This window comes from Suricata suricatta, chromosome 11, assembly GCF_006229205.1.
Source record: "Suricata suricatta isolate VVHF042 chromosome 11, meerkat_22Aug2017_6uvM2_HiC, whole genome shotgun sequence".
In the NCBI taxonomy this organism is placed as follows: Eukaryota; Metazoa; Chordata; class Mammalia; order Carnivora; family Herpestidae; genus Suricata; species Suricata suricatta.
The window spans coordinates 9,530,333-9,556,948 of record NC_043710.1 but is presented as its reverse complement, the minus strand read 5'-3'; the positions used below and the strand labels follow the sequence as shown (position 1 = coordinate 9,556,948).

Below are 26,616 nucleotides of genomic sequence, written 5' to 3'. Positions count from 1 at the left end.
TTATGCCCCCAGCTGCCAGCTGGGTTGTTCTCGTGATCGGCCCTCCTAGGGAACTGCCTAGGCTGAAGGGAGTCGCTTGGCCATGGTCACGCCCCTTTCCTGGGTCAACACAGGGGCACAAAGCCCTGTCCCTCCTCCCCCCACCCCCCCTCCCCCAGCTCCAACTCAGGACAACTCTGAAGGGCCTTCCTAGCCTCAGAGGGGGTTGGCTGAGGCCTCGGGCCTTTGGGGGACTCCTGTTTCTGTCTCATCCCAGAAGCCCCGACCCGGGAAACTGACCTGCAAAGCCTCCTCCTCCAGCCTTCTTTTCCCCTTTCAGTGCAGGACTCCCCTCACCCCCAGCATCCAAGTCAGCAGGCGCAGGAGCCCCCCACCCCAGTTCAGCTCAGGGATTTTTTTTCCCAGCTGTGGGCTTGGAATGAAGTTTCCCCACCTTTTCTGAAGGCGAGAAGTGAAGGAGCAGGGCAGCCTGGGGGGAGACTGACACAGCCTTTAATCAGGAAACCTCGGAGGAGGGACAGTGACACGTGTCCCCAGCCCTATCTGACTCTCCTCCTCCAGAGCCCAGAGCTCAGCAGCCCCGGCCTCCCTCACAAGACAGGCGGGCCATGGTGTCCGAGGAGGGTGCCGACCATGGAGAATGCCGTTTGCCTCTTCACCCAGCACATTCCAAATGCTTCTTGGGGATGAGGCTGCCCTGGGCCCTGGGGATTTCCATCCTCCCAGGAGCCCTGCAGAAGCAAGCCGCTGGCGCCACCAACCTCATTTGCCCCAGAGCCAGTGGCAGAGCCGTCTGTGTCCAGAGTCTCCCAGGCAGGGCCCTGCAGCGGAGGCCTGCTTAGCTGGTGGCCTCCTCCTCCAGTGAGGTCGCCGTGCGCCAGGGGCTGGCACTGGCCGTGGCCGCCAGGGCTGCAGAGAGTCCGGAGGTGGCGGGAGAGAGTCGATGAGGCCTGAGGAGGCTGGCAGAGGCCTCCGAGGGCCTGGTGGTAGAATGGGCCAATGTTTGGGTCAGGACAGTGGCAGGCGGAGAAGGCCGTCTGGTTGCCATCTGCGCTCCAGGTGGGGACGGGGACTCTGGAGTCACAGGACGCGGCCCAGGAGCTCCCGGAGCGGCTGGAGGTAGAGTGGAGGCTCCTGGAAGGAGCAGAGGCCCTGGTGAGGGTTGGGGGGCCCCCGGCTCCCCTGGGAATGTGCCCCCGGGCCCCAAGCGGGGGAAGGGGGTGGCCCGGGCTCCTGAGGGACTCGTGGGTGGAGTCTGCACGGTAGTCAGGTTTGTTCTGAGGAGGAGCCGGAGAACAGGGAGCACCGGCCTCTGAGGCACCGCTGCTGGGGGGCCCGGGCACGAGCTGCAGTTGACCAGGGCCTCGGCATCCCCACGGGGGCTCCGAGCTGCTTTGCTGAACTCCACGGCTTTTCTTTCCAGGGAATCTAGAGAGAAGGGGGGGAAGCAAGACGCACATTGGTTCTCCCTGACGGCCGAGGCAGCTCTGGGATGAGCTGCCCGGGGAACAGAGGCCTCTCACAGCTGGTAAGAACCAGCTGGCCCCTGCCTCCAGGGAGAGACCCAAAGGGAGCCTTGCATGGAACGGGGCAGTCCCCCAAAGTCACTGCCAAGCATTGGCTCTGTGACCTTGTATAAGGCCCATAGCTCCCTGAGCCTCAGTGTCCTCATCCATAAAATGGGCATCATCACAACAGACGGACACTCTGAGGACTGACTGAATGGCGCATGCGAAATCTCAGCCTAAACCCAGATGTTAAGGATGGACTGACATCGGGTGATGACCATGTGTCCGTGTTGGCTTGTGGATTGTAACAAATACACTGTACCGCCTGGTACAGGATGTTCATAGCAGCGGAGGCTGTACCGTCTGCTAATTTGTCTTTGAACCTAAAACTGCTCTATAAAAATAAAGTCTATTAAAAAAAAACTTTCTGAAGTCTCAGCCTGGACCCCAGCACACCATGAGGGCTTGACACACGGGCAGAGAACACGCAAAGGAAGCGGCTTAGGCTGCAGAGAGCAGCGAGTGAAGACTTTTAGAGAAAGGTACGATCAGGAAGAGACAGATGCCACCAAACCCATAAAACCCAGAATGGTTTCCTTTTCTAAATTTTTTTAAATGTTTTTAATTTATTTTGGGGGGGTGAGGGCACTGAATGCAAGCAGGGGAGGGGCAGAGAGAGAGGGAGACACAGAATCCGAACCAGGCTTCAGGCTCTGAGCCAGCAGCACAGAGCCCGATGTGGGACTCAACTCACAAACCCTAGGATCATGACCTGACCCGAAGTCCAACACTTAAGGGACTGAGGTACCCAGGCGCTCCGGGATGATTATGTTTTAAAATCATCCGAAGGTGGGGTGCCCAGGTGGCTCAGTCGATTAAACATCTAGCTTTGGCTCAGGTCATGATCTCATAATTTGTGGGTTTGAGCCCCATGTCGGGCTCTGTGCTGACAGCTCAAAACCTGGATCCTGCTTCGGATTCTGTGCTTCCCTCTCTCTTTGCCCCTCCCCGCTCCCCATCCTCTGTCAAAAATAAACAAATATCCAATAAATAAATAAACAAATAAAAATCATCCGAAGGACGGTCACACAACAATGAACATACCGGAAGCCACTGAACTGTATGCTCTGAGTATGCGAATTGTATGGTGCATGAATTGTATCTCAAGAAAACTGGGTTTTTTTTAATTATCAAAAGGAACAATACATATTCTCCTTCAACAAAAAGTGATGTCTCCCGAAAAGGGGCTGCTGTTAGGAAGAGGCGCATGGCGAATGTAGCCAAAGGTGGTGGGTCCGGGAAGAAGGAGCCAGGCTCTGCCCCTGACCTCCTTGGTCCTCTGTTTCCCCATCTGAAGGCAAGAGAGCACGGGGTAAGGCATCGGGGAGATCTGGGCTTGCGCCCAACACCACCAACTAGAGCACAGCCTGAAGACAGAAACCTAACTTCTCTGAGCCTCCGTTTGCCCATCTGCAAAATGGAGATAATAGGGGCAGCCATGATCGAATGTTCCGGGGAGCAGTCAAATGGGGCAATATAGGTAAAATGCTCCGGACACTGCCTGGCATCTTGCTAACGATTAGGCTCCGGAGAGCAGGGCGAATAAGAACCACCGGGCTGCTGAGGCATTTGTAGCGGGTTCAGGGAAGCAGGATCTAGAAAATACTCAATGGTTCCCACCGTACTGGCTGTAGGGGCTCAGGATGCTTCCAACCCCACCGTCCTGATGTGGCTCCACAGATCTGCAGAACTACCCTAAATGCGGAAGACCCTCCTCAAAAGGTCAAAGGAATTAAATGGGTATTTTATACAAGAAAAAATGCAGGCCACATTATCAGTTGAAAAAATCACAGTCTCCTTGGAAGTTTAGAAAAACATACACTTTGGGGTGGGGGCCTGGGTGGTTCAATCCCTTAAGCTGTCAACTCCCTGGGTTTCAGCTCAGGTCACGACCTCATGGTTTGTGGGTTCGAGCCCCACGTCAGGCTCCGTGCTGCCAGTGCAGGGCCTGCTTGGGATTCTCCCCCTCTCTCTGCCCCTCCCCCAATAGCATGCTTGTGCTCTCTCTCTCTCTCTCAAAATAAACATTAAAAGAAAACATACAATAGCCACACTTAAGGTACTTTATGGACATGTTAAATTGGAAAAACTAAATTCAAGGCACACCATGTAGAGTTGCAGGACATGTGGGAAGCTGGCAACCCCATGATAAGTTTCCGCTTTGTCAAGGAGCCCCGTCTGCTGATGCACTGTAATGCCACCGGGGTCCCCGCACGGCCCCTGACACCCCGTGGCCCAGGACTGCACCTGCTAACCACCGGGCCCCCACACAACTCACAAAATGTGAGAAAAACAGTTGTCGGACCCAAGGCTTTTCACAGTAGGTCCATTAGGAGGACCTTGCATGAAGAAGCAAGAACCCATCCAAATGTCAGCTTAAAAATCAGAGAGTATGGGGCGCCTGGGTGGCTCAGTCGGTTAAGCGTCCAGATTTAGCTTCATGATCTCACAGTTCGTGGGTTCGACCCTGCGTCGGGCTCTGTGCTGACGGCTAGCTCAGGGCCTGGAGCCTGTCTTCAGATTCTGTGTCTCCCTCTCTCTCTGACCCTCCCCTGCTCACGCTGTCTCTCTCTCTCTCTCTCTCTCTCTCTCTCTCTCTCTCTCAAAAATAAATAAAATATTAAAAAAAGTTTTTTTTAAAAAGTCAGAGGGTGAGCAAAGCAGAGTATCTGGGGACTTTTTACAACGGCCAGCTGTGGGCCACACCGGTATTTCAAAACCTCATGTCACAGCACTTTGTCCAGGGCTTGTCTATGCCTCTGCAGAAAGGGCCACATGGACAGACACTCATGATGGAATGGACAAAAAAATGAAAATAGTTTTCAGCAGTCAGGACAACGTAGGAGCTAAAAGTGCCAACTCTGGGCTCAAATCCTGGCTGTCTCCTGCCGATCAGCTGTGTGACCTTGAACGCATCACCCCACCTCCGTGCGCCTCCATTTCCTCACCAGGAAATGGAGCCGCTAACACCTTACCTCAAGCAGTTGCTGTGGAAAGGAAATAAAACAAGACACATAGGAGTATTCAATACATACTAGTGATCACTCTCCGGCAACGCTGATTCAGTTCCTAAATCACTTTCTTAGAAAAGGGAGAAAGCGGAGAAAGAGATTAAGGAAGGAGGTAATGAAGGAAAAGGGACAGGGACGCTGGATGGGACGAGGAAGCCAGGCTCGTCCTCGCCGCGCTGGTGGTGTGACCTTGAACAAGACACGTTCCCTCTCTGAGCCTGGGATTCCCGCATCCAGCCCCTTACAAGTTCTAGGTTTCTGGGAAGAAGAGCAAAGTGCAAGAGGACAGTGGGGGGGAGCCCAGGACCCGGAGGCCCGCTCACCTGCACAGGAGGGACAGCAGTCCCCAGGGGGCGTGGAGGGGTCCGAGCAGGCCCGCTGGCAGGGCACCTTCTCGCAGCTCACCTCCCCCAGCTGGGGAAGCATGGGGACACACGTGAGGAGCCCCGAGCATCTCCCATCCCAGAAGAGCACCCCGCACGCCGCTCACACCCACACAAAGATCCTGGGACAGAGGCTGAGTGGGTGAAGCCAAAACACAGCAGGGCTGCCTTAAGGAAGCCACAAAGAGAGAGGAGGCCATCGGATCCGGAGGGATTCTGGCCGGTAATTAAAGCCGGGAAGGCAAGAGGAAGAGGGGCCCACATTGGCTGAGGGGACTCCCAGTTTCGCGAAGGGACAAAAGACAAGAAGCGGTCGTGGCCGGGCAGCTCCTGCGTCCCCAGGCCCAGCTTACCTGGCACGTGCACTGGGTACAGGGCTCCTCATCCAAGGTGAACACCTGGCCATTCACCACCTTCCTTCCCTCGTAGTTGCAATCTGGGGGGATAGGGGGGACCGGGCCGTGAGGGCCGAGGCCCAGCTGGGAGCCTGGGACACGGGGGTGCTGGCCCCACTCACCTCTGCAGACTGGGCAGCACTCCCCGTCAGGGTGGAAAGGGTAGGTGCAGGTGATGGGACAGTCCACGGGGGAGCAGGCCACCGAGCCCAGCTGCAGGACACAGAAAACACACAAGGCCCTTTGCTCTGGGCAGCGGATGGGACCCTTGAGAAGGACAGGCATGTAACCACTGAGTGGCCATCGGAGCCACCACAGTCCGGGGAGAGAGGTTCATTCACTCAGAGTCTGTCTTCTTGAACGTGAGCCCCTCAGAGCCAAGGGCCTGACCTTGGCCGTGCAGCTCATCTCTCTACAGGTCCCTGCTGACCAAATCCACAAACACCCAGGAAATGTGAGCATCAGAAACCAAGGAGAAGGAAGGACCCAGAAGCGTGAAGCTCCCCGAAGCACGTGAACGAGCAGGCCACTCAGAGGCCCGAGACGTTCACCCTGAGTTTCTCCATTTCTGAAACCTCGTCCCTTTCCAAGAGGCAGCCTGGCTTAGGGGCAAAAACACACTTCCTGGAGCGCAGACTCAGATACTAGGATTCGATTCTTGACATTTCAGTGGACCAGCGGCGAGGATCTTGAGGGAAGGACTGTGTCTCTTCGTGCCTCAGTTTCCTCACCTAGCAGATGCACATGACCATGGCACCCACCTCAGAGGATCCGCCCGAGTATTAACTGAGCTCATCGAAGAAAGGGCTGGGACCCGGACTGGCGCACACCAGAGCTGGACAATGTAAGTGTTTCACAGACTCCAGCTCAGAGTTCCCGGGCCTGAGCCCCTCACCAGCACCCTCGGCGAGCACGCACATGCTTACTACGGGAAGCCCCCCAGGACTCCCCCTGTCCACCCAGAAGCAGAGGACTTTCACTGGGCAGGCTTAAAAATATTTCTCTGGCCCAGGATAAAGATTCATCCTCTGTAGGGCCACCTGTCACCGTGCCCCAGTGTGACTTTCCTCTTGGAAGGCTCCAGACTGTGCCTCCAAGGTTCAGGAGCAGGGGTCAGGGGCGTCTGTGGGTTTCCACAGACAGGGGTCAGGTCCAGGCAGTCCGTACCAGGCAGATGCAGCTCAGACACGGGTCCAGCACGGATGGGAAGGTCTGGTTGTTATAGAAGATTCTGCCTGTGTAAGTGCAGCCTGCCAGAGAGAGCACAGGGTGAGTGCCAGGCAGGACGGAGGCTGGTGACCAGGCTCCTGCCAAGGATGAAGGTCCATTAGCTTCCTGGGGAGCAAAGGTCAGGCCAGCCCCAGGCAGTCACTGCGGGGCTCCGAGAAGAGACAAAGCACAGGTCTGGAGGGGGAGCAGACTTCCCCCACCCCCCACACTGGATTTAGCAGAGTCTCTCCTTCCAGGGAAGGAAGCCCCTCACCAGGCAAGACCAAGCCAGGGGCACTGGGAGACACAACCTGCGTGCCCGGCCCCACACCCATCCTTTCTGCATGCCCTGCTCCCCACTCAGCCAGTCCCCGCCTTCCAGAACATTCCCCCACACTGCCCCCCACTCCACTTCCCCAAGCAATCTGAGCAATATCACCTCCATGACATTTATCACATTCTACTATGTATAAAAGCAGGTGACGGGACAGCAGGGAACTCTTTTATCAGGTGTATATATATTATATATATTATTTGTTACATACAGATACATGTTACAGACATGTTACACATAGATACAGATATTTATGTCATGAAAAGAGACTAAAAAAACAAAACCATGAGGCTAAAAGTGAAAAGGGGCCCTTTTTAATTGTTTTTATTTTTGTTTTCTATATGTTTTTCAGTAAAATGTTACTTTGGAAAGAATGGAACAGGTAAAAATTAATATAAAACAAAAAAGTATCAGGGAGCCTGGCTGGCTCAGTCCCAAGAGCATGTGACTCTTGAACTTGGGGTTAGGGGCTCATGCCCCAAGTTGGGTGTAGACATTATTTAAAAATGTTTTTTAATCTTAAATAAAGTATCATTTTTATAAATTTATTTATTTTGAGAGAGAGAGACATAGAGAACATGCACACAAACGGGCAGAGAGAGAGAGAGAGAGAGAGAGAGAGAGAGAGAGAGAATCCCCAGCAGGGTCCACACTGACAGCACCGAGCCTGACATGGGGCTCAATCCCACAAATTGTGAGATTATGAACTGAAATCAAGTTGGACGCTCAAGTGACTGAGCCACCCAGGCATCCCAAAAAAGTATCATTGTCATATTCTCTCACTATTTTCTGTTTCACAGGTATGAACCTTTGTCACCCTCCCCCCCGACCCCCCACCTAGGCTACAAACTCAGCATATCTTTCTATCCGCTTCCAGCACCCAGACAGGGTCTGCCTTGGGCAAACTGCTCTATGTCTCTGAACCCCTACTTTCCTGCTCTGTAAAATGGGTTTCTCCCATGGTATTGTTGTGAGGCTGACCGGAAATAAAGCCTGTGTGGTCTTCTGTCTGGAGGACCCTGGGGCAGTGTGAGCCCAGATGTGGGGGCGAGAGAAGGCTGTTCGCAGAGCATCCCTGCCAAGGGAAGTGGGGGACCGGGGCGGGGGGGGCTGTGTAGCCCTGCAAGCAGGAAATTACCTGCGGAACAGTCCGGACAGCACTGTCCAGGGATCTGAATTGGGTGAGGGCAGGAGTCTACGCAGTCTGTTCTCTTGCAGCTCACTGAGCCGTCTGCCTGAAGGAAGGAAGAACTTCACCAACACCCCACCTGAAACACCAGGCCCGGCCTCTCTGCCCGTCCCACCCCCCCGGCCCCCCCAGAGAGGGCAATGCTGCCGCCTGGCCAAGGTTTGCCCAGAGGGTGCCAAGATGCAGCTGGGATGTGACAGGTCCCCCCACACAGAGGACCGGCTCCCTGGGAAAGGGGGCATGAGCCTTCCGGGAAGGCTCCCCTATCTAAGGAGAAGGAAGGTCAGAGCAGGGGGCGGGGGTTGGTCTCCTTGGCTTCCTGTCCTTCTCTGGCGGGAGCCAAAGCTCGCCACCACCCCATCCAAATTCTTCTCTCAGCTTTTCCCCGGAACCCTGGCTCACCCCAACCCTATAGAGTACAATAAAATCCTATTTTCATAGAAAACTAGTCCACCGGAAATGTCTATTTCAGAAGACAAAAGCACCACATATGGTTTTCTTCCCTCGCAGAACCTGAACGTTGCCGAAGTTTTCTTAGACCACGAGTGCCCAGGGTCCCTCAGAAGGGGGAAAGGTGGCAGATGTGCCCTCCTCCCGAATGTGACGCCAAGGAAATGTTTCCAAGTTCTGCAAGGGTCTAAGGCTTTTTAACAAACGGCGCATCCAAGGTACTTGGAGGCTGCGTGTCACGCCAGGGTGCACTCGAGTCACCCGGGGATTAAGATGCAGATTCTGAGCCCCGGGGGTCTGAGCAACCTGGAGACTGTGCATGTCCAGCAAGCTCCAGGTGACGCCGAGGACCCGGTGGGTGCAGAGACCTCATTTTGAGAAGTAAAGCTCTAGCTCCAAGGGGTTCATTAAGAACTGGAAACAAAAGCCAACGTGCGTGCTTAATGAGCGGAAACCAGCAGCGTCTCGTGGGAAGCGGCTGTGCAGGCATCGGGGTCGACCTGCCTCAAAACCTGGAGCACCCTCTCCTTCATCCGTTTCTCATGAGCTGAGGTCACAGATTTACGTTCCTGAAGGAGATGCTGCAGCTTCACCGGAAAGGCCTGCACCGCTGAGCCACAGGCCGTTAATTCCCTTCAGTCACCGTCCCCAGGGAAAACCGACTCTTGGGACCCCCGAGTCCTCGCAAGCAGCATGTCACACCCCATCTAGGAAGGCCACCGAGCTCCGCTGTCTCGGACGAGCTACTGAGGACAGAATGCACTGGGTCCCAGCCCTTTCCTCGACCATGGAAGCTGCCAGCAAGGGGGTGAGGGGGGTTGAGGGGAGACAGGGGGCGGGCTGAGGGGCCCGGCTTCTAGAGCAGCAGGATGCCAGGCGGGGAGGCCCACGCAGGGCAGAGGGGCTTGCTCGGGGCAAGGCAGGGGTGGCCGGGGAAGCAGCTGGAGGCGCGCACGCTGTCATTCACCTGGCAGATGCATAACTCACAGGGGTCACCGGGAGACCAGATCTGTCCGATCGGAAACTCCACCCCGTTGTCGTCCAGAGAGCAGCCTGGCGGGGGACGGTGCGGGAGAAAGCACGGTGGGCACAAGTGCCGGGGGGTGCTGGGCGCCGGCCTGACCTACAGCAGCACCCCACCAAGGCCGGCCGCCTCTGCTGGCTCACGCTGCGCAGGAGGGTCCCGGGTGCCCGTTCGGCCACCTGCTGGGCTGGGAGCTGCCCACAGCTGCCAGTCCGCTCCCCCTCAGTGCACCTTCCCTCCGAACGTGTGGCCGGTACACACAGGCACCTCACACAAACGTATACTTAACCTACAAACCCATAAACACACACATTCACACACACACACACTCACAGAGACATACCCACAGGCATACACACACTAAGTCTGCAGGCAAAGTCAGCCTCCCTTCTGGAGGGCACTGTCCTGGGGTGGTGGTCATCACCCCAGGACGCAGGGCTGGGGCCCTCACCTGTCATGGGTGTGGGCTCCCGGCAGGTGAAACAGCACTGCCCAGGGCCCAGCCACCACTCCTCCCGGGGACAATCCAACTCCGGACACGGTGTGAAGGAACATTCCACCTCCCCGTTCTGGAAGAGAACCAGGCGCACAGGCCAGTGAGGGCAGCTCCCCGGCCCTGGGCCATCTGAGAGCTGGAGAAGAAGCTGGCAGGCGGCTGTCACCGACTGAAAAGTGACAAAGAATCTCCAGGGATGGGGGTGGGGGGCGACCGGGAGCATGTTCTGAAATGTCCCAAAGTTGGGCGGGGGGGGGGTTTCCGCCGGCTCAGGCCGTAGCCCCAGCACCCCTTCCCTTCCGCAACAGCCTCCTGCTCTCACCGTGTGCCCTCACTCTGCAGCCAGAGAACATTCTCGTGCACCAGTGTGATGGCACGGCTCCACCACCTAAACCCGTTGGGAGCTCTGCCAAGTCCAGAGCCCTCAGCCTGAGTCTGCGGGAGAGGCTGTGAGGCCCCCCTCCTCCCGGAAACCCCTTCCTCTAAGTACTGCCCTTGGCTGACAGGGGCCGAGTCCTGCAAGTGCCTGAAGGGTTCCTTCACCCCCAACTCCACTCCCCGGGGGAGCAGAGGGAATGTACACAACTAACAGAAGCCCCGCACCTTGACCTCTGCGCACACCCTTCTCTGCCATGCAACTCCCTCCAGAGCTCCTTGTGGAGCCGCCCAGCCCTTTCCTCTGCCCCTGGCTGGCCTCTCCCGAGAGCATTCCGAAGATCACTTACACAAGGATCCTGCCCCAGGCCCCGCTTCTCGGGCCCCAACTCCACCACCAGCCCTGTGTGCAGTTCTCTGGCCCACCGTCCCCTTGCCCCAGCCAGCAAGGACACATTCCGGCCTTAAAACGGGGCCATGCGCTCTCACTTCCGCCCGGTGCACCTGCCTCAGCTCCTCTCCTCACCCCTCAGGTCTCAACTTAGCATCCCTCCCTCCTAGAAGCCTTCCCTTCTGGTTAGGAGCCCCGCTCACCGCGGGCTGTGGGCTCCCTGAAAGAGGGGACTGGGGCTGAATCGTGCTCAGCTGTGTGCCCAGGATTCGGCATTGCTCCCGGCACACAGTAGGTGCTCTGCTGAGGGGTGAACTTCAAGGAGACCGTGGACAAACCTCGGTGAACGCAGGTCCTCTTCATGGCTTTGCTGCCTCAGTCTCCCTTCTGCTAGTCTCCTGGGCAAGGCCTCCTGGGAAAGTCCTGTGCCCAGCCCCTCCCCCCCAGCACCCACCTACCTGGCAGACACACGTGGTGCACTCGTCACCGCCCACACTGAACACAGCTCCGTCTGCATACCACCGGCCGTGGAAATAGCACCTCACTGCGGAGGAGAAAGGGAGAGGCAGCTCAAGGTCTTGGGGCTGCGGCAGCTAAAGAGAAAGGGGAAGAGGAGGGGGTGTCCTCGGAAAGCTAACACTCACACCGTGCCCTCCAGCGTACCCCCCCCCCACACTCAGGGAGGCAACCACTCCCCTCCAAATGCTTGACAAAAAAATAAGCTGTTACTTCAAAACTGATGGAGAATGAATCACATGTAAAATAAATTAGGGGCACCTGGGTGGCTCAGTCGGTGAAACGTCCGGCTTCAGCTCAGGTCATGATCTCCCAGTCCGTGGGTTTGAGCCCCGCGTCAGGCTCTATGCTGACATCTCAGAGTCTGTAGCCTGCTTCGGATTCTGTGTCTCCCTCTCTCTCTGCCCCTCCCCTGCTCATGCTATCTCTCCCTGTCTCGCAAAAATAAATAAAAAGCATTAAAAAATTTTATAAAAAAAAAAATAAGGTCCTTAACCAAAAAGTGAGGGAATCCCTGACTAACTAAAGAGTAAGAAAAAAAAAGAAGAAATGAAAAGAGACTGATGTTCCAGACACCCAAGACAAGGTGTGGGACAGTTGGTTATGCCCTGGGGGCGGGGAAGAGTCAGTGAGAGCCTCTCATCTGAAGATTCACCCCTATGGATAAAAACAGCCTGAGAACCGGCCCAGGCCCACCTGGCTCAGCCCGAGAGCCCTGGGTTCAAATCCCAGCCACGCAGCTCACTAGGGACGGACTCCAGGCGATATACTTAATTTCTCTAAGACCCAATCTTCTCATCTGTAGAATGCGGTCGATCAGAGCTGATAAAGCTCCTACTTCATAGGCAGAACGTTACCTATTCAGAAATGTCTTAGCTAAAAATAATATTTAAAAGTTAAGAAAAGAATTTTTTAGGCACGCCTGGGTGGCTCAGTTGGTTAGGCGGCCGACTTCGGCTCGGGTCATGATCTCACAGTTTGTTGTGGGTTGGAGCCCTGCTCACAGCTCAGAGCCTGGAGCCTGAATCAGAGTCTGTGTCTCCCTCTCTCTCTCAGTCCCTCCCCCACTGACACTCTCTCTCTCTCAAAAATAAATAAACGTTTAAAATTTTTAAATAAATAAAAGGCTTTTTAAAAGAACACCAGCTTTGAAATCAGGCAGCCTTGATTTCAAGCTCTGTTCTAGTAACTGGCCGCCATGTCTCTGGGCAGCCATGACTTCCGTGAGCCTCAGTTTCGTCATCCATGAAATGGGCCTCTGAATAGTACTCCCTCAAGGCTGTGCCACATGGACTCTATGAGATCAAGGGCTGGCAAGCAGCAGCACAGAGCCATCAGGGAACATTCGTGATGATCATGAGGTCATCCCAGGAAAAGAGAACCACATTTCTAACAAAGGACCAACTCATTAGTGGGGAAGGGGGAGACGCCCTCCAGTCTCAAGACAGAGCCAGGCCAAGGGCGGACTCACAGCCCTTCCTGGCCGTGTTGAAGGGGCCGCCAAGGGCCGGGGGTAGGCTGGGTTGTGAGCCCAATCTAGCATCTAAAGCCCTGTGCACATAGTAGGCGCTCAGTTAAACTGGTGCTTTGAAATGTTTCACTTGATCTGAGTTTCTGAAGCAAAAATCAATCTCCTTCCTCTGCTCCACTCACCTCTGCCCGCCAAAACACACACAGAAGCCAAGTCCCCTACCCCGAACCCCACAGACTCACTTACCTGGAACACAAGTACAACAATCTGACTTCAGGGAGGTGTGACAGGGCCCGGGGGGACACTCGGGGGAGATGCAGGACACATTTCCAGCCTGCGGAGGGGAGAGACGGTGGTGGGCGGGGGCGGGGGGGGGGGCGGAGCCAGGCCAGAGGCACCCTCAAGCTTAGTTCCTATTTCACACCACCCCTCAGGCTTCCTGTCCAACACCAAAGCCTCCTAAAGGAAGTCATCCAAAACCTTTGAATGCCACCATGGTGACAAGGACAGTGTGCAGGGACTCGGTTCCTGGCATATGCTACAGTGTGGTGAGAACATCCTCCCACAGCACATAGAAGCTTCTGGAAGGATGCCGGGAAGAGGCAAACAGAGATTACTCCACCAGAGAAGCCTTCCTGTCATCTGAGTTTTGAACCACGTGACTCTACTGCCTATTCAAAGAATTAAATTTAAAAGTTAATTTTTTATTTTAAAAAGTTTTTAATGTTTATTTAGAGAGAGAGAGAAAGTATGTGAGTGTGTGTGTGAGAGAGAGAGAGAAAGAGCAGGGGAGGATCAGAGAGAGAGGGGAGGGTGAAAGAGAATCCCAAGCAAGCTCTGCTCTGTCAGCACAGAGCCCGATGTGGGGCTCGAACTCACAAACCGTGAAATCATGACCTGAGCTGAAACCAAGGGTCAGATGCTTAACAGACTGAGCCACCCAGGTGCCCCTTAAAACTTAATTTTCAAATTTCAAGTTAAGGCAAAAAAGAATAGTAATAATAATAATCCTCCGGCCCCTGGAGCAGCCAGAGGTGAGCTGCAGTGTTTGCTCCTCCCCTAACGAGTCATGCGACTTTGGACACTGCCCATCACTTCGCTGAGCCTCAGTCTCCCTATCTGTGAGACGGGCTGGAAAGCGTGCCTCCATCGGGGGTCACAGAGGATACACACAATGACATGATCCACGAAAGCGCTTGGCCACTGCGTGTGCGTGTGTATGTGTGTGTGTGTGTGTGTCACATGAAGGGCCCAGTAAAGGGTGGCGGTGGCTGTCTATGGGCCCCACCCCACCCCCCATCTCACACTGCAGCCTCCACGGTCACTGCCAGGCCAGCGATGGGCAGAGGCTGGCAGTGAGGTTGGTGGACAGAGCCCAGGCCTTGGACACAGACAGACCTCGGCTCAAACCCCAGCTCTTGCCACCTCCTGGCCTCGGTCTTTCCATCCGCACAACAGCAACAGTAAAGCCGACCCAGACGAGCTGCCAGGAGGCTCGGGTAAGGCAGCAGATGGAAAGCCCCAAGGCCCGTGCCTGGTCACACGGAGCGCTCATAACCGAATCTGTGTGACAGCACGGCTTAATAACTATTCTTAGAGAGGGGACTTTGCCTCAAGCAAAATAATACTCTTACTCTAAACAAGCGGAATCTGGTAATGAGCCTTTTCCCTCCCAAACGGGGATACCTTTATTGTGCTGGCAAATATTTTGCCTGGAGAGGAAAACAGCCTCCCTGGTGGGAAGTTTCCGAGGGGGTCTCATCCCCTCCCCTTCCTAGACAGACGGACCCTGTGTGCCTGCTGGCTCTTTCCTGCCTCTCTGACTCCACAGAGCCCCACACCTTTAAATTTGCCAGATTCTGACCCAAATCCACAACCTGGGAACTCTCCTTCCATTTGACAAGCTCACCTTTAACACCCGGTCTTTCCCTCTTCCTCTAAAACCCCCAAAGGTTAGGAAAACACCCGCGAGGCTCCGGGGCTCTTGTGGGGCTCACCAGGCAGACACAAACAGTGCAGTTCTCGTTGGCAGGTGAAAACACGTCCCCTTCGGCCCGGATGACGCCGCTGTGAAAACAGCCTTTGAAAGACAAACAGGACCGGAGGCATCAGACCTCTTCAAAGTAGAGGAAGCTTGAGATCTCATTACTCTTCCAGGCATGATGTGCCTGGAACCTTCTCTCCCTGGCCAGGATGCCTCAGGAGTGGCAGATCCGGGCACCCAGAACTGTGTGGTCCTAGGACCCCCCAAGAGGTAGTAAGCAGGACACACCCGTGTGAGATGGCCCAGGAGGGCTCCATTCATGTCTGTAAACCTAGACCTACATTGAGGACCTGGCATATTTTGCCCATAAGGCAGGAAAGGCAGCCAGACAGCCTGGCCTGTCCATTCAGTTACCTGCGTGACCCTGGACATGTCACCTCTATGGACTCAGTTGTCTTTATTGGAAAATAAAACCACCACCAGGGGCAGGGGACTTGGAGGGATCCACGGCCTTAGCTACAATGTGCCCAGCCATTTGCAATCCGGGCTCAGTATATCAGTGCCGCCGAAGCGAGCACCGGGCTCAGTACAGAGCAGGATGTGGGACAAGACCCCGATCATCCCGGAGAGACCACCACGTCTATTCTCATTCTTTGTGGGTTTTTTGTAACTTTTTTAAGGTTTTATTTATTTTTGAGAGAGAGAGAGCGTGAGCAGGGGAGGGTGAAAGAGGGAGACACAGAATCTGAGGATAGGCTCCAGGCTCTGAGCTAGCTGTCAGCACGGAGCCCGCCGCGGGGCTCGAACCCACGACCCGTGAGATCATGACCTGAGCCGAAGTCGGACGCTCAACCGACTCAGCCACCCAGGCGCCCCTGTTCTCATTCTAACCCTCAGGAAGATGTCTTCACTGCTGCTCTAATCGCAGCAGCCTCAACATCTTATCACTGGAAATTCCGAGAATGCAGCAGTTCACCCGCCACCCCCAGCCCTGCAGCCCCGATCTACCGAAGGAGAAGCTGCATTGTAACAGGATCCCAGGGATTCGTGTGCAGAGTGAGTTTTGAGAAGCTCTGTAGGGTCGTATCCTAACAGCAATGGGAAGCCAGTGGAAAACTGTAAGCAGATGTGGGAGGGGACTGGATAGAGGACAGAATTTATAAAGGACCCCTCCTCTGGCTGTAGGAGGGGAGTTGGGACAGGGGAGGGGAGATCTGGAGAAGGCAGATGTGGAGGAACTCACTGAATGAATGAATGAATGAATGAGTGAATGAATGAGGCTCGAAAGATAGGAGTTCCCCTTGAGGGATAACACAGGATAGACCAGGGGGCCTCAAAGTGTGGTCCCTGGGGCGGCAATTTCAGCCATCACCCGGGAACTTGCTGGAAGTGCAAGTTGCCAGACCCTACCCCATGCCTAATAAATCAGAAGCTCTGGGAGTGAGGCCCCCAGATTCTAACGATTCAGGTGGTTCTAATGTGCCCCCGAGTTAGAGAACAGCCTTTCAGCAGCAGAAGGGCTGGGGAAGGAAGCAGGACCCTGTGGGGAACTCTTAGCCTCCCCCAGATCAGCTCTCACCTGTGCATGACGGGCAGCAGCCCCCCTCTTCGGAGGGAATCGGGTGGGAGCAAGCAGCTTCACATGTCACCTTTTCACAGGTCACCTCCCCGTTCTGGAAGCAGAAGCAGGACTTCCAGCCATCACGAGGCCCTGGACGCTGGACCAGGGCAGCCCCCAGGACCCCTCCCACCTACCTGGCACCAGCACTGGGAACACCCAGCCTCTGTCCAGCGGCTTCCTGACTCATACCTGGCTCCCAGGTGCCAACAGGGAGAGGACCCTGGTGCCAGCCGCGTGGCTGCTGGGCCCCTGGGCAAGGTTGGGGTCACCTCCTGTAGTTTCGAGGGAGGTCCCAGGGTCCCCAGGAGGGAGGCACTGGGCATGGGAGTGGCAAGCAGGGTGGCCGGTGGCCAAGTGGGTGGTGCAGCGGTGGGAGACTGCAGGCTGGTGGTGCTGACGCCAGCTGGGGGCCCCGGAGCCCCGGAAGGAGGGCTGTGTCCGGGGGAGAGGGCAGGCCGGCCCGCCTCTGGGAGCAGCAGTAACATCTTGGGCGGGTGCTGCAGGGGCTGCAGGATGGCCGAGGGGGCCAGCACGGCTTTCGGGAAAGCTGAAACGGAAGTGCGGGGGCCTCTTGAGGGAGGCAGCAGCAGGGACAGGAGGCGAGACTGCAGCCCACTTCCGGTCACCGAATGTCTGCAGACCAGTGTTTCTTCATCAGGGCGAGTCTAATACCCCCAGTTCACCCCAGACCAAGGGGTTGCAGTGACCATCACACAAAGCTGAGGGGAAAGCACCACAGGAGCAGACCCAAGTGACAAGTTGGGAATGGGTCCCCTGGTCCTCCACCCAGAGGCTGAGACTCGGGATGAAGAGGCAGCCTGCGGAAAGCTTGCCATGTACTAGAAAGCACATCTTCAGCATTTGATGACCGGAAATGCAATGTGTATAGGCACATTGCCAAAAGATGGCAGAGTGAGCTGATGCCACATTGTCCAAAGTGTCCCTGGGAGCCCAGGTGACTGGGACCCCTGTGTCACATGCTCCTCTTCCCCCCCCCCTTTTACCATTTGGGGGAAAACAAAAGGGTTAGGGAAACAATAAAATGAGAAGGGAGGACGAACGGGGAAAGAAATGGAAGGAAGAAGTGAGAAAGAAGGTGAAGAGTTGGAAACAACAAGATGAATCGAAAAAGAATGGGTAGAAAAGGAAAAAGGCCCAGCGCTGGGAGGGCAGAACCAGGGGTTTGGCCAGGGGAAACTGGTCTAAGGCTGGAGCTGGAGGGCGGGGCCTGGTGGGGTGGGGGCGTGGCCTTGGAGAAAAGGGCCTAATGTCCGGGCCAGGCCTAGGGGTTGGAGGTCGGGGCCTGGGTGGGACAGGGGCGGGGCTTGGGGAAACAGGCCTAAGGTTGGGAAGCGCCTGGGACCCAGGAGGGCAGGTATATCCATAGGGTCGCTCACCTTCACAGGACACGCGGTCAGCTCGGAGCCTAAAGCCAGGTCGGCATGTGCACAGGAAGCTGCCCACGGTGTTGCGGCAGGAATGGTGACAGACTCGCCTCTCCTGAGGCCTCCGACACTCGTTTACATCTGCAGGAGAGCATCGCTGCCAACACCTGCCTGGCTGGGGCTACATTTTCCTCCAACCCTGAGCCCAGAAGGCTGGGGGAGTCTCCCTGCCAAGTTCTTATAGGGTCCATCCCTGCCTCAGAGTGTGGGAGGTGACTCAGATGTCTAGGAGTGAGGCTGAAATCTACTGCTAGTCCCCTTGTAAGGTTCATACATCCAGCTGGCATTTAAGGGATGCACCGGTGACTCATCCCCCGGCACCACACAGCAGGGGCTACTCGCTGGCAGATGGGGACAAGCCCTGCTGGAATCTCATCTCCAAACCTTCCACCGTCCCATGGGCCAGGTATGAGATGGTGTGGCCCCTTCTGAAAAGAGTCTCAAAAAATCACTCCAGTGCTCGAGTAGGCTTCAGAACAAATACCAAACTCCACCAGAACGAGATCCGTTTTCAGGCCCATGGGACCCCACCTTCAACCCATGAGCCAAGCGTAAACCAAGCATGCCAATCCCTTTCTGGAAATATCTGCTAATGGGCTGAGAAAACAGGGTCTCCTTCTAAACCAGAGGAACCAAGACATAACATGCTTTATTTACCAAGGGGAGCAAAGGCAGCCAAGAAAATGGGTGAGCAGAGAGGAGTCCTTGGGGTGTATCTGGGAGAGGGTGGAAGAGAAACATAACAGGATGAAAGTGGCATGTGGCCAGGAAAAGTCCAAGACAGGGTCTTCCATGCAGAGCCACGCCAACCCCAGGGAAAGGCAGGCTCTGAGCAGAGGCTCAAGTGCTTACGGGCTCCAGGCAGACAGGAGGTCCAGACTGCTGGCCTTTCCCTGTCCCTGGACTCCCTCTGTCCATCTTCCTGACTGGCAGCCTAAGTATGAAGATAACAGGTCCCCCCACCTTACCTACACAGGAGTGCCGGTTGCCATGGAGATGGAAGCCCGGTCTACAGGAACACCGGTAGCTGCCGATGCTGTTTCTACATCTCTGCTGACAGGGGGTCCCCAGGCATTCGTCAGTGTCTGGAAGGGACCAGGGCAAGCCTGAAGCTCATCTCCCCCTCGGAGTATCGGAATTACGTGATCCCATCCTCTGGAATTGTGTGCTCTCGTCTTCCTCTCCCGTTTCCATCCACAGGGCCACAGGGGACCATCTTAAACCCTCTCTTTCTCACCACCCACATTCAGCCTATCAGCGAAATTCTCCCTGGACCTGCCTTCCCCTCTCCATCCTCACAGCCCTACCCTGGCCTGGGCTACCTTTGCCTCTAGTCTGGAGAAGAGCAGTGGCCTCACGCAGCTCCCCTGTGCTCCCCCTAAACCATCTGCTACACAGCCTCCAGGCTGTTCTGACCAAAGAGCACCTCTGATCAGGCCACCCTCTGCTCCCACAGGCAGCACTATGGCACCAATGCTGCACCATAGCTCTCGAGCCCCAGGCGGCCTTTCCCACCTCCTTCCATGCCCCTCACCTTTGTTCTGCCATCTTCTAAATGCACCCCATTCTTGGGGGCCTCCTTCTTTGCCTGCGTGGAATGCCTGTGCATCTTGACTGGGGGGAAAACTCCTACTCCAACCTCAGAACCCAGCCTCTATAGCACTTCCTCTGTCAAAGCTTCCCCAGGCCGTTGTTTGAAATCACAAAAACCTGGAAATAATCTGCATGTTCATCAGTAAGAAAGACATTGGTAAACGATGAGATATTTGCCCTGCAGAGCACCGGGGGGTGGTTAAAAAGAATGAGGCAGGGCTGTTTACCCGGATGTGGAGAGACCTTCAGACAGGTTGCTGAGAAAACAACAAAGCAAGGAGGGGAACAACTGGGTTCAAATCCCAGCCCCAACATGACCTTGGGCAAGTTACTTAATTTCTTTAAGCCCTCCTTGTCGTGTTCCTATCAGAAAATGGGAAGTAAACAGTATCAACCTCACAGGATCAGTTTCAAACGAGAATGAAATGACAAAGTGCTGGTAAAGCGTGTAGCACGGTGCCAGAATCCAGTTCTGCATCCGTTTGCTGCTCATCTCTTATCCAATCTCTGTGTATGTGTGCACGTCGTGCGGCCAGGCAGGGAGGACACAGAGCAATCGGCAGGTGCTGTGCTGAACTGTTTCCCCCAAATGTATATGGTAAAGTCCTACCCCCAGAGGCAGTGGGATTTGGAGGTGGGCCTTGGGCAGTAATTAGGTTCAGATGAGGTCTTGAGGCGGTGGCCGTGCGGGACCGTCATGATGGGATTCGTACCCTGATAGGAAGAGCCCTTAGAGCTTGCCATCTCTCCCCGTGAGCACTCAGCAAGGCAACCAGCTGCAAGCCAGGAAGGGCCTTCCCCCCAAAAGTGGAGGGGCCAGCACCTTGACCTCGGACTTCCCGACCTCCGGACCCGTGAGGACAAATTTCTGTTGTTAAAGTGGCCCAGGCTGTGGGATTTTGTTACAGCAGCCGGAGAGGGCCAAGACACCAGGGTTATTCCCTCTGCAGAGGAGAGAGCGGGAGCGGCAGAGGAGGTCTGGCACCAGCAACTTTCAAAGCTTATTTTCCCGTTTACGAATACTTCAAACAATAGAAAATAATAGAGCAGGTTCACGAAGCAGCTTTCCCCTCATCTGCCTCGTTTAAGAGAAAAGGCTTCCTGGGGCTCCGGGGGGGGGAGGGGGGGGGCGGGCGCGGCGCGGCTCAGTCGGTTAAAGCGTCTGACATCGGCTCAGGTCACAATCTCACTGTTCCTGAGTTCAAGCCCAGCGTCGAGCTCTATGCTGACAGCTCAGAGCCTGGAGCCTGCTTCAGATGCTGTGTCTCCCTCTCTCTCTGCCCCTCCCCTGCTCATGCTCTGTCTCTCTCTCTCTCAAAACTAAATAAATATTTAAAAATTAAAAAAAAAAACAGAGAAGGCTTCCTTCTGTAAGTCAAAGTCATCTTAAAGGAATGAGTGATTATGTTCAAAGACCCCCCCCTCATTTTGCTCACTCAGGCGATCCTCCCAGGGCTCCCCCACCACTCACCCCTCACCCCAGCCTCATTCTGCCCCTCCCCCACCAGTCTGGGGCAGTGGGCGTCGGTGGAGCTAATGAAGGCAGTGGGTGAAGGACTGAAGCAGGCACACCTTTCCCCACAGCCTCCTAGGAGGCCCTCCCCCATCTCAGTGGCGTCCTCCGCCCCGCCCCTGGCTCTCCCCTTGGCCTCTCCAGCCCCGCCCTCCACCCTGCCCTGCCAGGTCAGAGCAAGGGCCCTAGAGTTCAACGTGCCAGGATTCAAGCTGACTCCAATGCTTACTGACAGAACCGCCTTGGGTGAGCCTCAGTTTTCCCATCAGTAAAATGGGGATGATAACAGTATCTCCCTCAGGGGACTGTGGGGAAAGTAAAACGCAGTCATGCACGGGACGAAGTGCACATGTTGGGCTGGGTAGGGCCATGCCTTCAACTCAGACCCCAGCAGCGGTGGTTACCTGTCCCTGGGCCACCCACCTTGGCAGCTGTGGCGGTCAGCGGAGAGCTGCATGCCGGGCCCACACTCACACACAAACCCGCCTTCCGTGTTCACGCACTGGCCCTCGCAGGACGAGCTTAAGCATTCGTCAATGTCTGGGAAGACAGAAGACATCTCTGCACCGACCACTCTGAACGTGGCTGGGTGCAGGGAAACCCTAAGCCAGAGGGATCCTGTCGGCACCAGAAGCCTGCCTTCAGCCGGGAAGCCCCCACCTGAGGAAGAAAGACCAGGCCCCAGGAAGGTCACTGGTCATGACGGAACCTCCAGAAAGCAGAGGCTGTGAGGACAGGCTCCTTCTCTGTGACCCAGGCAGACTGGATGGCAGAGACGATGCCTGAGACAGAGCCATTTTATTTCTTTCTTTTTATTTTTTTTTAACGTTTTTATTTATTTTTAAGAGACAGAGACAGAGCATGAGAGGGGGACGAGGAGAGGGAGACACTGAATCCAAAGCAGGCTCCAGGCTCTGAGCTGTCAGCACAGAGCCTGACACGGGGCTCGAACCCAAGAACCGCGAGATCATGACCTGAGCCGAAGTCAGACGCTCAACCAACTGAGCCACCCAGGCGCCCCAGACAGAACCATTTTCAATGGCCCCACTGCAAGGCGACTCTAGAAGGGCAGAGGAGAGTGAACAGGAAGGCTGAATAAAGTCCATCAAGTGTCTATTGTGCACCACCTGTATGTAGCAGAGCTGGAGGGGGGGCTGTTGAGGACACAAATGTGACCAAGACATGGTGCAGATGCTCCAGCTTGCTACAGTCTGATAATATTAAGAGCCACCACACATGCGTTCTCGGCTAGCGCACGGCTAGGTGACATGTGCCCCACCAGGGAACGCCCGGCCCCAGTGGCCGCTGGAGGAGCACTGGGCAGAGGACCAGGAGGCATCGGGAGGACGGGCCAGCTGCAGAGACAACTGAGGCAGCAGGAGAGGACAGGTCGGGAGCAGTGGCTTAAGCCTGGAGTGCCAAGGAGGCTCTGAGGCTTCTGCCCAGGGGCGGGGTGAGTAGATCCAAGCATCTTCTGGGCGGGGGGGGGGGGCACCAGGGGACAAAACTCCCCACCCCTGCTTCAGGGCCTCCCTTCCTTCTCGAAGAACCACAGTCCATGCTGGCTCTGGAGGACCTGCAACGTCTGCACCGCCCACTGCAGTCTGCATCTGGGTCTCCCACCCGCTGGCCCCGAGCCTGCTGGACCCCTGCTTTCTACCTGCTCTCCCCACAGCAGGCCCCCAGGACCACATCCACCGCCTCTAGGAAGCCCACCCTGACGAACCCCATCCCGCCGGGATCCCTCGTGGTGGCGGCCAGTGCTCCCTGCCCGGTGCTGGCTCTGACACTGTCCGCTGGCTTTTCCTTGGCCCCGTCTGCCTCTGCTCTAACAAGCAGTGTGTGCGGAAAGTGACCCCCGGGAAAGGCACTCAGGGGAGGATGCATTGCTCCAGGCTTCCTGCAGCGGACGTTGCAATGAGGCCTGAGCCCCAAAACTTATTAGTGGGACCCTTGACCCAACAGTTCTGCTTTTGGGAATAATGAGAGAGGCCGACAAGGAGCATTTCTGATAGCAGTGAAACCCCGCAGGCGACCTAACTGAGGCACGGCGAGTTAGAGCAGCCTCAGGCGCGGCCAGAAGAGAGAATGCTGTAAGGACCATTCCCCACTCATGATAGGAAGTGAGCAAAATAATGAACAAAAGCTATGGATAAGGTATGATCCCGATTTATAAAACACACAGATATGCATGTCACTCACACACACACACACACACACCCAGGGAAAAGGGCAGAAAAAACAAGATCATTTTAGTAACACATATCTAGGGACTTTGGGGACATGTTTGTTTTCATCTTTTACCCTCCTTTTAGAGCTTTCTAAATGTTCCAAAATAAGTTATTTTTCACTTTTACATTTGGGGAAGGGACCTTATTTTTTACAAAGTCCAAACTCAAAAAAAGGCTTGCTTTCAGCTCTCTGGAAAGATACGCAAGAAAACTTGGTCCCAGCGGCTGCCTCTGAGGAAGGTAACAGACTTGGCCTGTGAGAACTTTTTTAAAATCACAGGGGTGCCTTGGTGGCTCAGTCAGTTAAGCGTCTGACTTCGGACTTCAGCTCAGGTCATGATCCGGTGGTTTGTGAGTTCGAGCCCCGTGTCGGGCTCTATGCTGACAGCTCAGAGCCTGGAGCCTATCTTCTGATTCTGTGTCTCCCTCTCTCTCTGCCCCTCCCCTGCTCGTACTCCGTCTCTCTCTCTCTTAAAAATAAATAAACATTGGGGCACCTGGGTGGCTCAGTCAGTTAAGCATCTGACTTTGGACTTCGGCTCAGGTCATGCATGATCCAGTGGTTTGTGAGTTCGAGCCCCGCATCAGGCTCTGTGCTGACAGCTCAGAGCCTGGAGCCTGCTTCAGATTCTGTGTCTCTCCCTCTCTCTCTCTCTCTGCCCCTCGCTCAGTTCCTGGCCCTTAAGACCTGCTGCCCAAATACCTGTGAAACATCAGGAGGGCCCGCGCCCCCCTGCGGGCTCTCTAATCAGAGCTCCCCCCGGCTCAGCCTTGCCCTGCATCTCTCTGTAGACAGTCCCAGAAGGACAGTGAAGACAGAATTCCCTCCTGCCGCTGATCCTCCTGCCTCTCCCCGCCCCGCTCCCAGGTCCCTCACCTGTACACCTGATGCCGACAGCTGTCTCTGTCATGGTGAAGCCCACGGGGCACACCCGGGCCACCTCCTGACAGCCGCCGTGGTTACAGGTCAGGTCACAGCCATACTCTCCACAGGGGCCATGGGCTTCTGAAACAGGCAGCACACGCATGAGCACACGCGACGCCCCCCCTCCCGGCCACCCCCACCTCACTGGGGCTCCTGCTCAATTCTGTTGGGAAGGCCTGATCTTAAACCTAGCTCTGCCACTGCTAGCCATGAAACCCTGGGCAAGCCACTAACTTCTGTGCCTCAGTGTCCTCATCTATAAAACGGGGGTGAGAACGCCCACCTAGGTGGCACATGGTTTCGGCGCCGACAGAATTCTTCCCATCAGCCATGCCCCCCCACCGTCGTTACCTGGGCAGGTGGCCCCTCACCATGCCCCTCACCCAACCCTCCCATTACCTGGGCAGGTGGCCCCTTGCTCTCCGTCCTGGCAGGAGCAGACGTTGGGAGCAATGCAGATGCCACTCCCGCAGCCAAAGGAGCAGAGGGCTGAGAGGAGAAATGCAGGTGAAGTAGTGGGGGCTGGGGCCCCCAATCTGCCCTACTTAGGCCAGCCCGGGGAGTGAGCGCCCTGCCGTGGAGGACATATGGGGCACGGGGACAGGCACTTACGAAGGGTGCAGTGCCCACTGCCCATGGAGGGTGCCCAGCCAGGGCAGCAGCCACTCCCAAGGCCCGAGAGGCAGACGTGCGGGCCCAGCCGGCGTCTGGAAGAGAGGAGAGAACACTTCACATTTCCATCCTGGGAGAGGGATTGGTCTACCAAAATCCCGGGCAGGCAACTAACAGTTCTCGAAGCCTGGCAGAGGGGCGGTGGGAAGTCCCCGAAGAGAAGAAGAATGATGCCAACAGTCTCTTCGGGAGGCAAGGCAAAGAAAAAGGGGTGAGAGAACAGACACCAGCCTCCCGCAGATACCCGCCACATGAACAGAGCAGAGTGGCTCAGAGGAGAAAGGGGCCTCAGCGAGGACAGGGAAAGATGGCAATGGCTGAAGAGCCCCAGGCATGGCTGCCTCAGGGCCTTTGCACTTGTAGCTCCCTCTATCAGGAAGGGCATTTCTTAGCAATGCACCCAGCTCTCCCCTGCCTTTACCCAGGTCTCTCCGCTCTTGTACCTTCTCCGAGAGACTTTTCTTGTCCACTCTTATCTTGCTTTATTCTTCGTCATAACACTTTCTGGGACATTCAATTACTTATCAGTTTATTGATTTGTTCATTGTCTGTCTCCCCTCTCATTCTCTGAGGACCAAGGCTTCATCTTTTTGTTCACCTCAATGTCAAGCACAATGCCTGGCACATAGTACGTGCTCAATAAATGGCTGCTATGGGAGACGTTGCAAAAAGAAGCCAGCAGAAGAGACAAAGGAGGAAGGCAGCCCCAGAGAAGCCAGAGAGAGGCCATTCTCCAGGTGACATCAATGTGGTGTGGGTGGGGGGTGCCAGCAAGCTGCCCAAAACAACAAAGGGGAGCCAGTGTGCCCGACACTGGGTGAGGCATGGCAGTAAGAACCTTCCCCCCTTCAAGGGGCACTGGGCAGACAAAGAACCGGGTGGGGGTAACAAAAGTGTGACAAGTGCCACAATGGGACAGGCTTCGGAGTCTCTAGGAGGGTCAGGGGAGGCTTCCTGGAAGGACAGAATCTAGGCTGAGGCAGGAAAATGTAGAGTGGGGGCAGGCTGTGAGAGTGGAGGTGGGGGGAGGGGGCATTGCTCCAGCACAGGGAACAGCAGGTGCACAGTCAGGAGGGGGACGAGACCGAGACCAACCCGGTCCTGTGATCCACTGGGCGCTGTGATGAAGTCCAGCCTGGTGTGAACTGGGGATCCGGGCACAGCGGGAGAGGGACAAGAAAGCCCGACCCTGCGGAGGCCACTGGGAATATGCTGCCAGTCGGGCGGTTTCCGGGGCAGCCAGAACACCCACCAGGTGTCAGGTGCCGCAGCAGGCACTGACCACGTGGGACGGGCAGACTCACTCCACACCTGAGAATGTCTATCAAAAGTGACAAGTGCTCCTGAAAGGGGAACTTCCGGCACGTGGCAGTACAAACATCTGCAGCAGACGGTCCCTGGAGCCTCAAAGAGACTGTCCCCTCTCTGAAGTTATCACAGAAGCAGCAAAGAAGTGGGGCCCGGGGGGAGGGGAGCGGTGGGGGTGGGGGTGGGAGGAGCTGCTGCCTTTGCTAGAGCGATTTTGGCAAGCAGCCTGGGAAAGAGGAGCTAGTCGCTCCTGCCTCTCAGGCGGGGCTCTGAAAGGGACTGGGGTGCCACCAAAGCGGCGGACGGAAGGTTGCCCGCGAGGCTGGTGGAGCCGCACACTCAGGTGGGCGGAGGCCGAGCGCCCCAAGGAGCCTGCCCCAGGGCGGGCGGTGACGGGGAGACAGGTGGCTGGAAGGCCGTGAAACGCCGCGGGGGCCCGGCCCATCTGGGCAGGAACCGGCGGTGGCCGCGGAGCACACGTGCGAGCTGCGCGCCTGGCGGGGCCGCCCCCC

At 56.0% G+C, this 26,616-nt stretch overlaps 1 protein-coding gene across 1 annotated transcript; it reads right to left on the bottom strand.

The window, feature by feature from the left end:
- Positions 1 to 470: 470 nt before the first annotated feature.
- Positions 471 to 25,423, bottom strand: VWCE (von Willebrand factor C and EGF domains). Its single transcript, XM_029915451.1, has 20 exons — positions 25,395 to 25,423; positions 24,737 to 24,831; positions 24,524 to 24,613; positions 24,077 to 24,205; positions 21,392 to 21,508; positions 18,831 to 18,947; positions 17,815 to 17,943; positions 16,552 to 16,964; positions 16,376 to 16,469; positions 14,810 to 14,892; positions 13,059 to 13,146; positions 11,284 to 11,369; positions 10,015 to 10,132; positions 9,507 to 9,592; positions 8,039 to 8,135; positions 6,525 to 6,607; positions 5,480 to 5,570; positions 5,316 to 5,398; positions 4,903 to 4,993; positions 471 to 1,428 (listed from the first exon to the last, which is right to left on the bottom strand). The coding sequence occupies exons 1-20, from the start codon at positions 25,421 to 25,423 to the stop codon at positions 839 to 841; spliced, it is 2,709 nt and encodes a 902-aa protein (XP_029771311.1). The 3' UTR covers positions 471 to 838.
- Between the last annotated feature and the right edge of the window lie 1,193 nt (positions 25,424 to 26,616).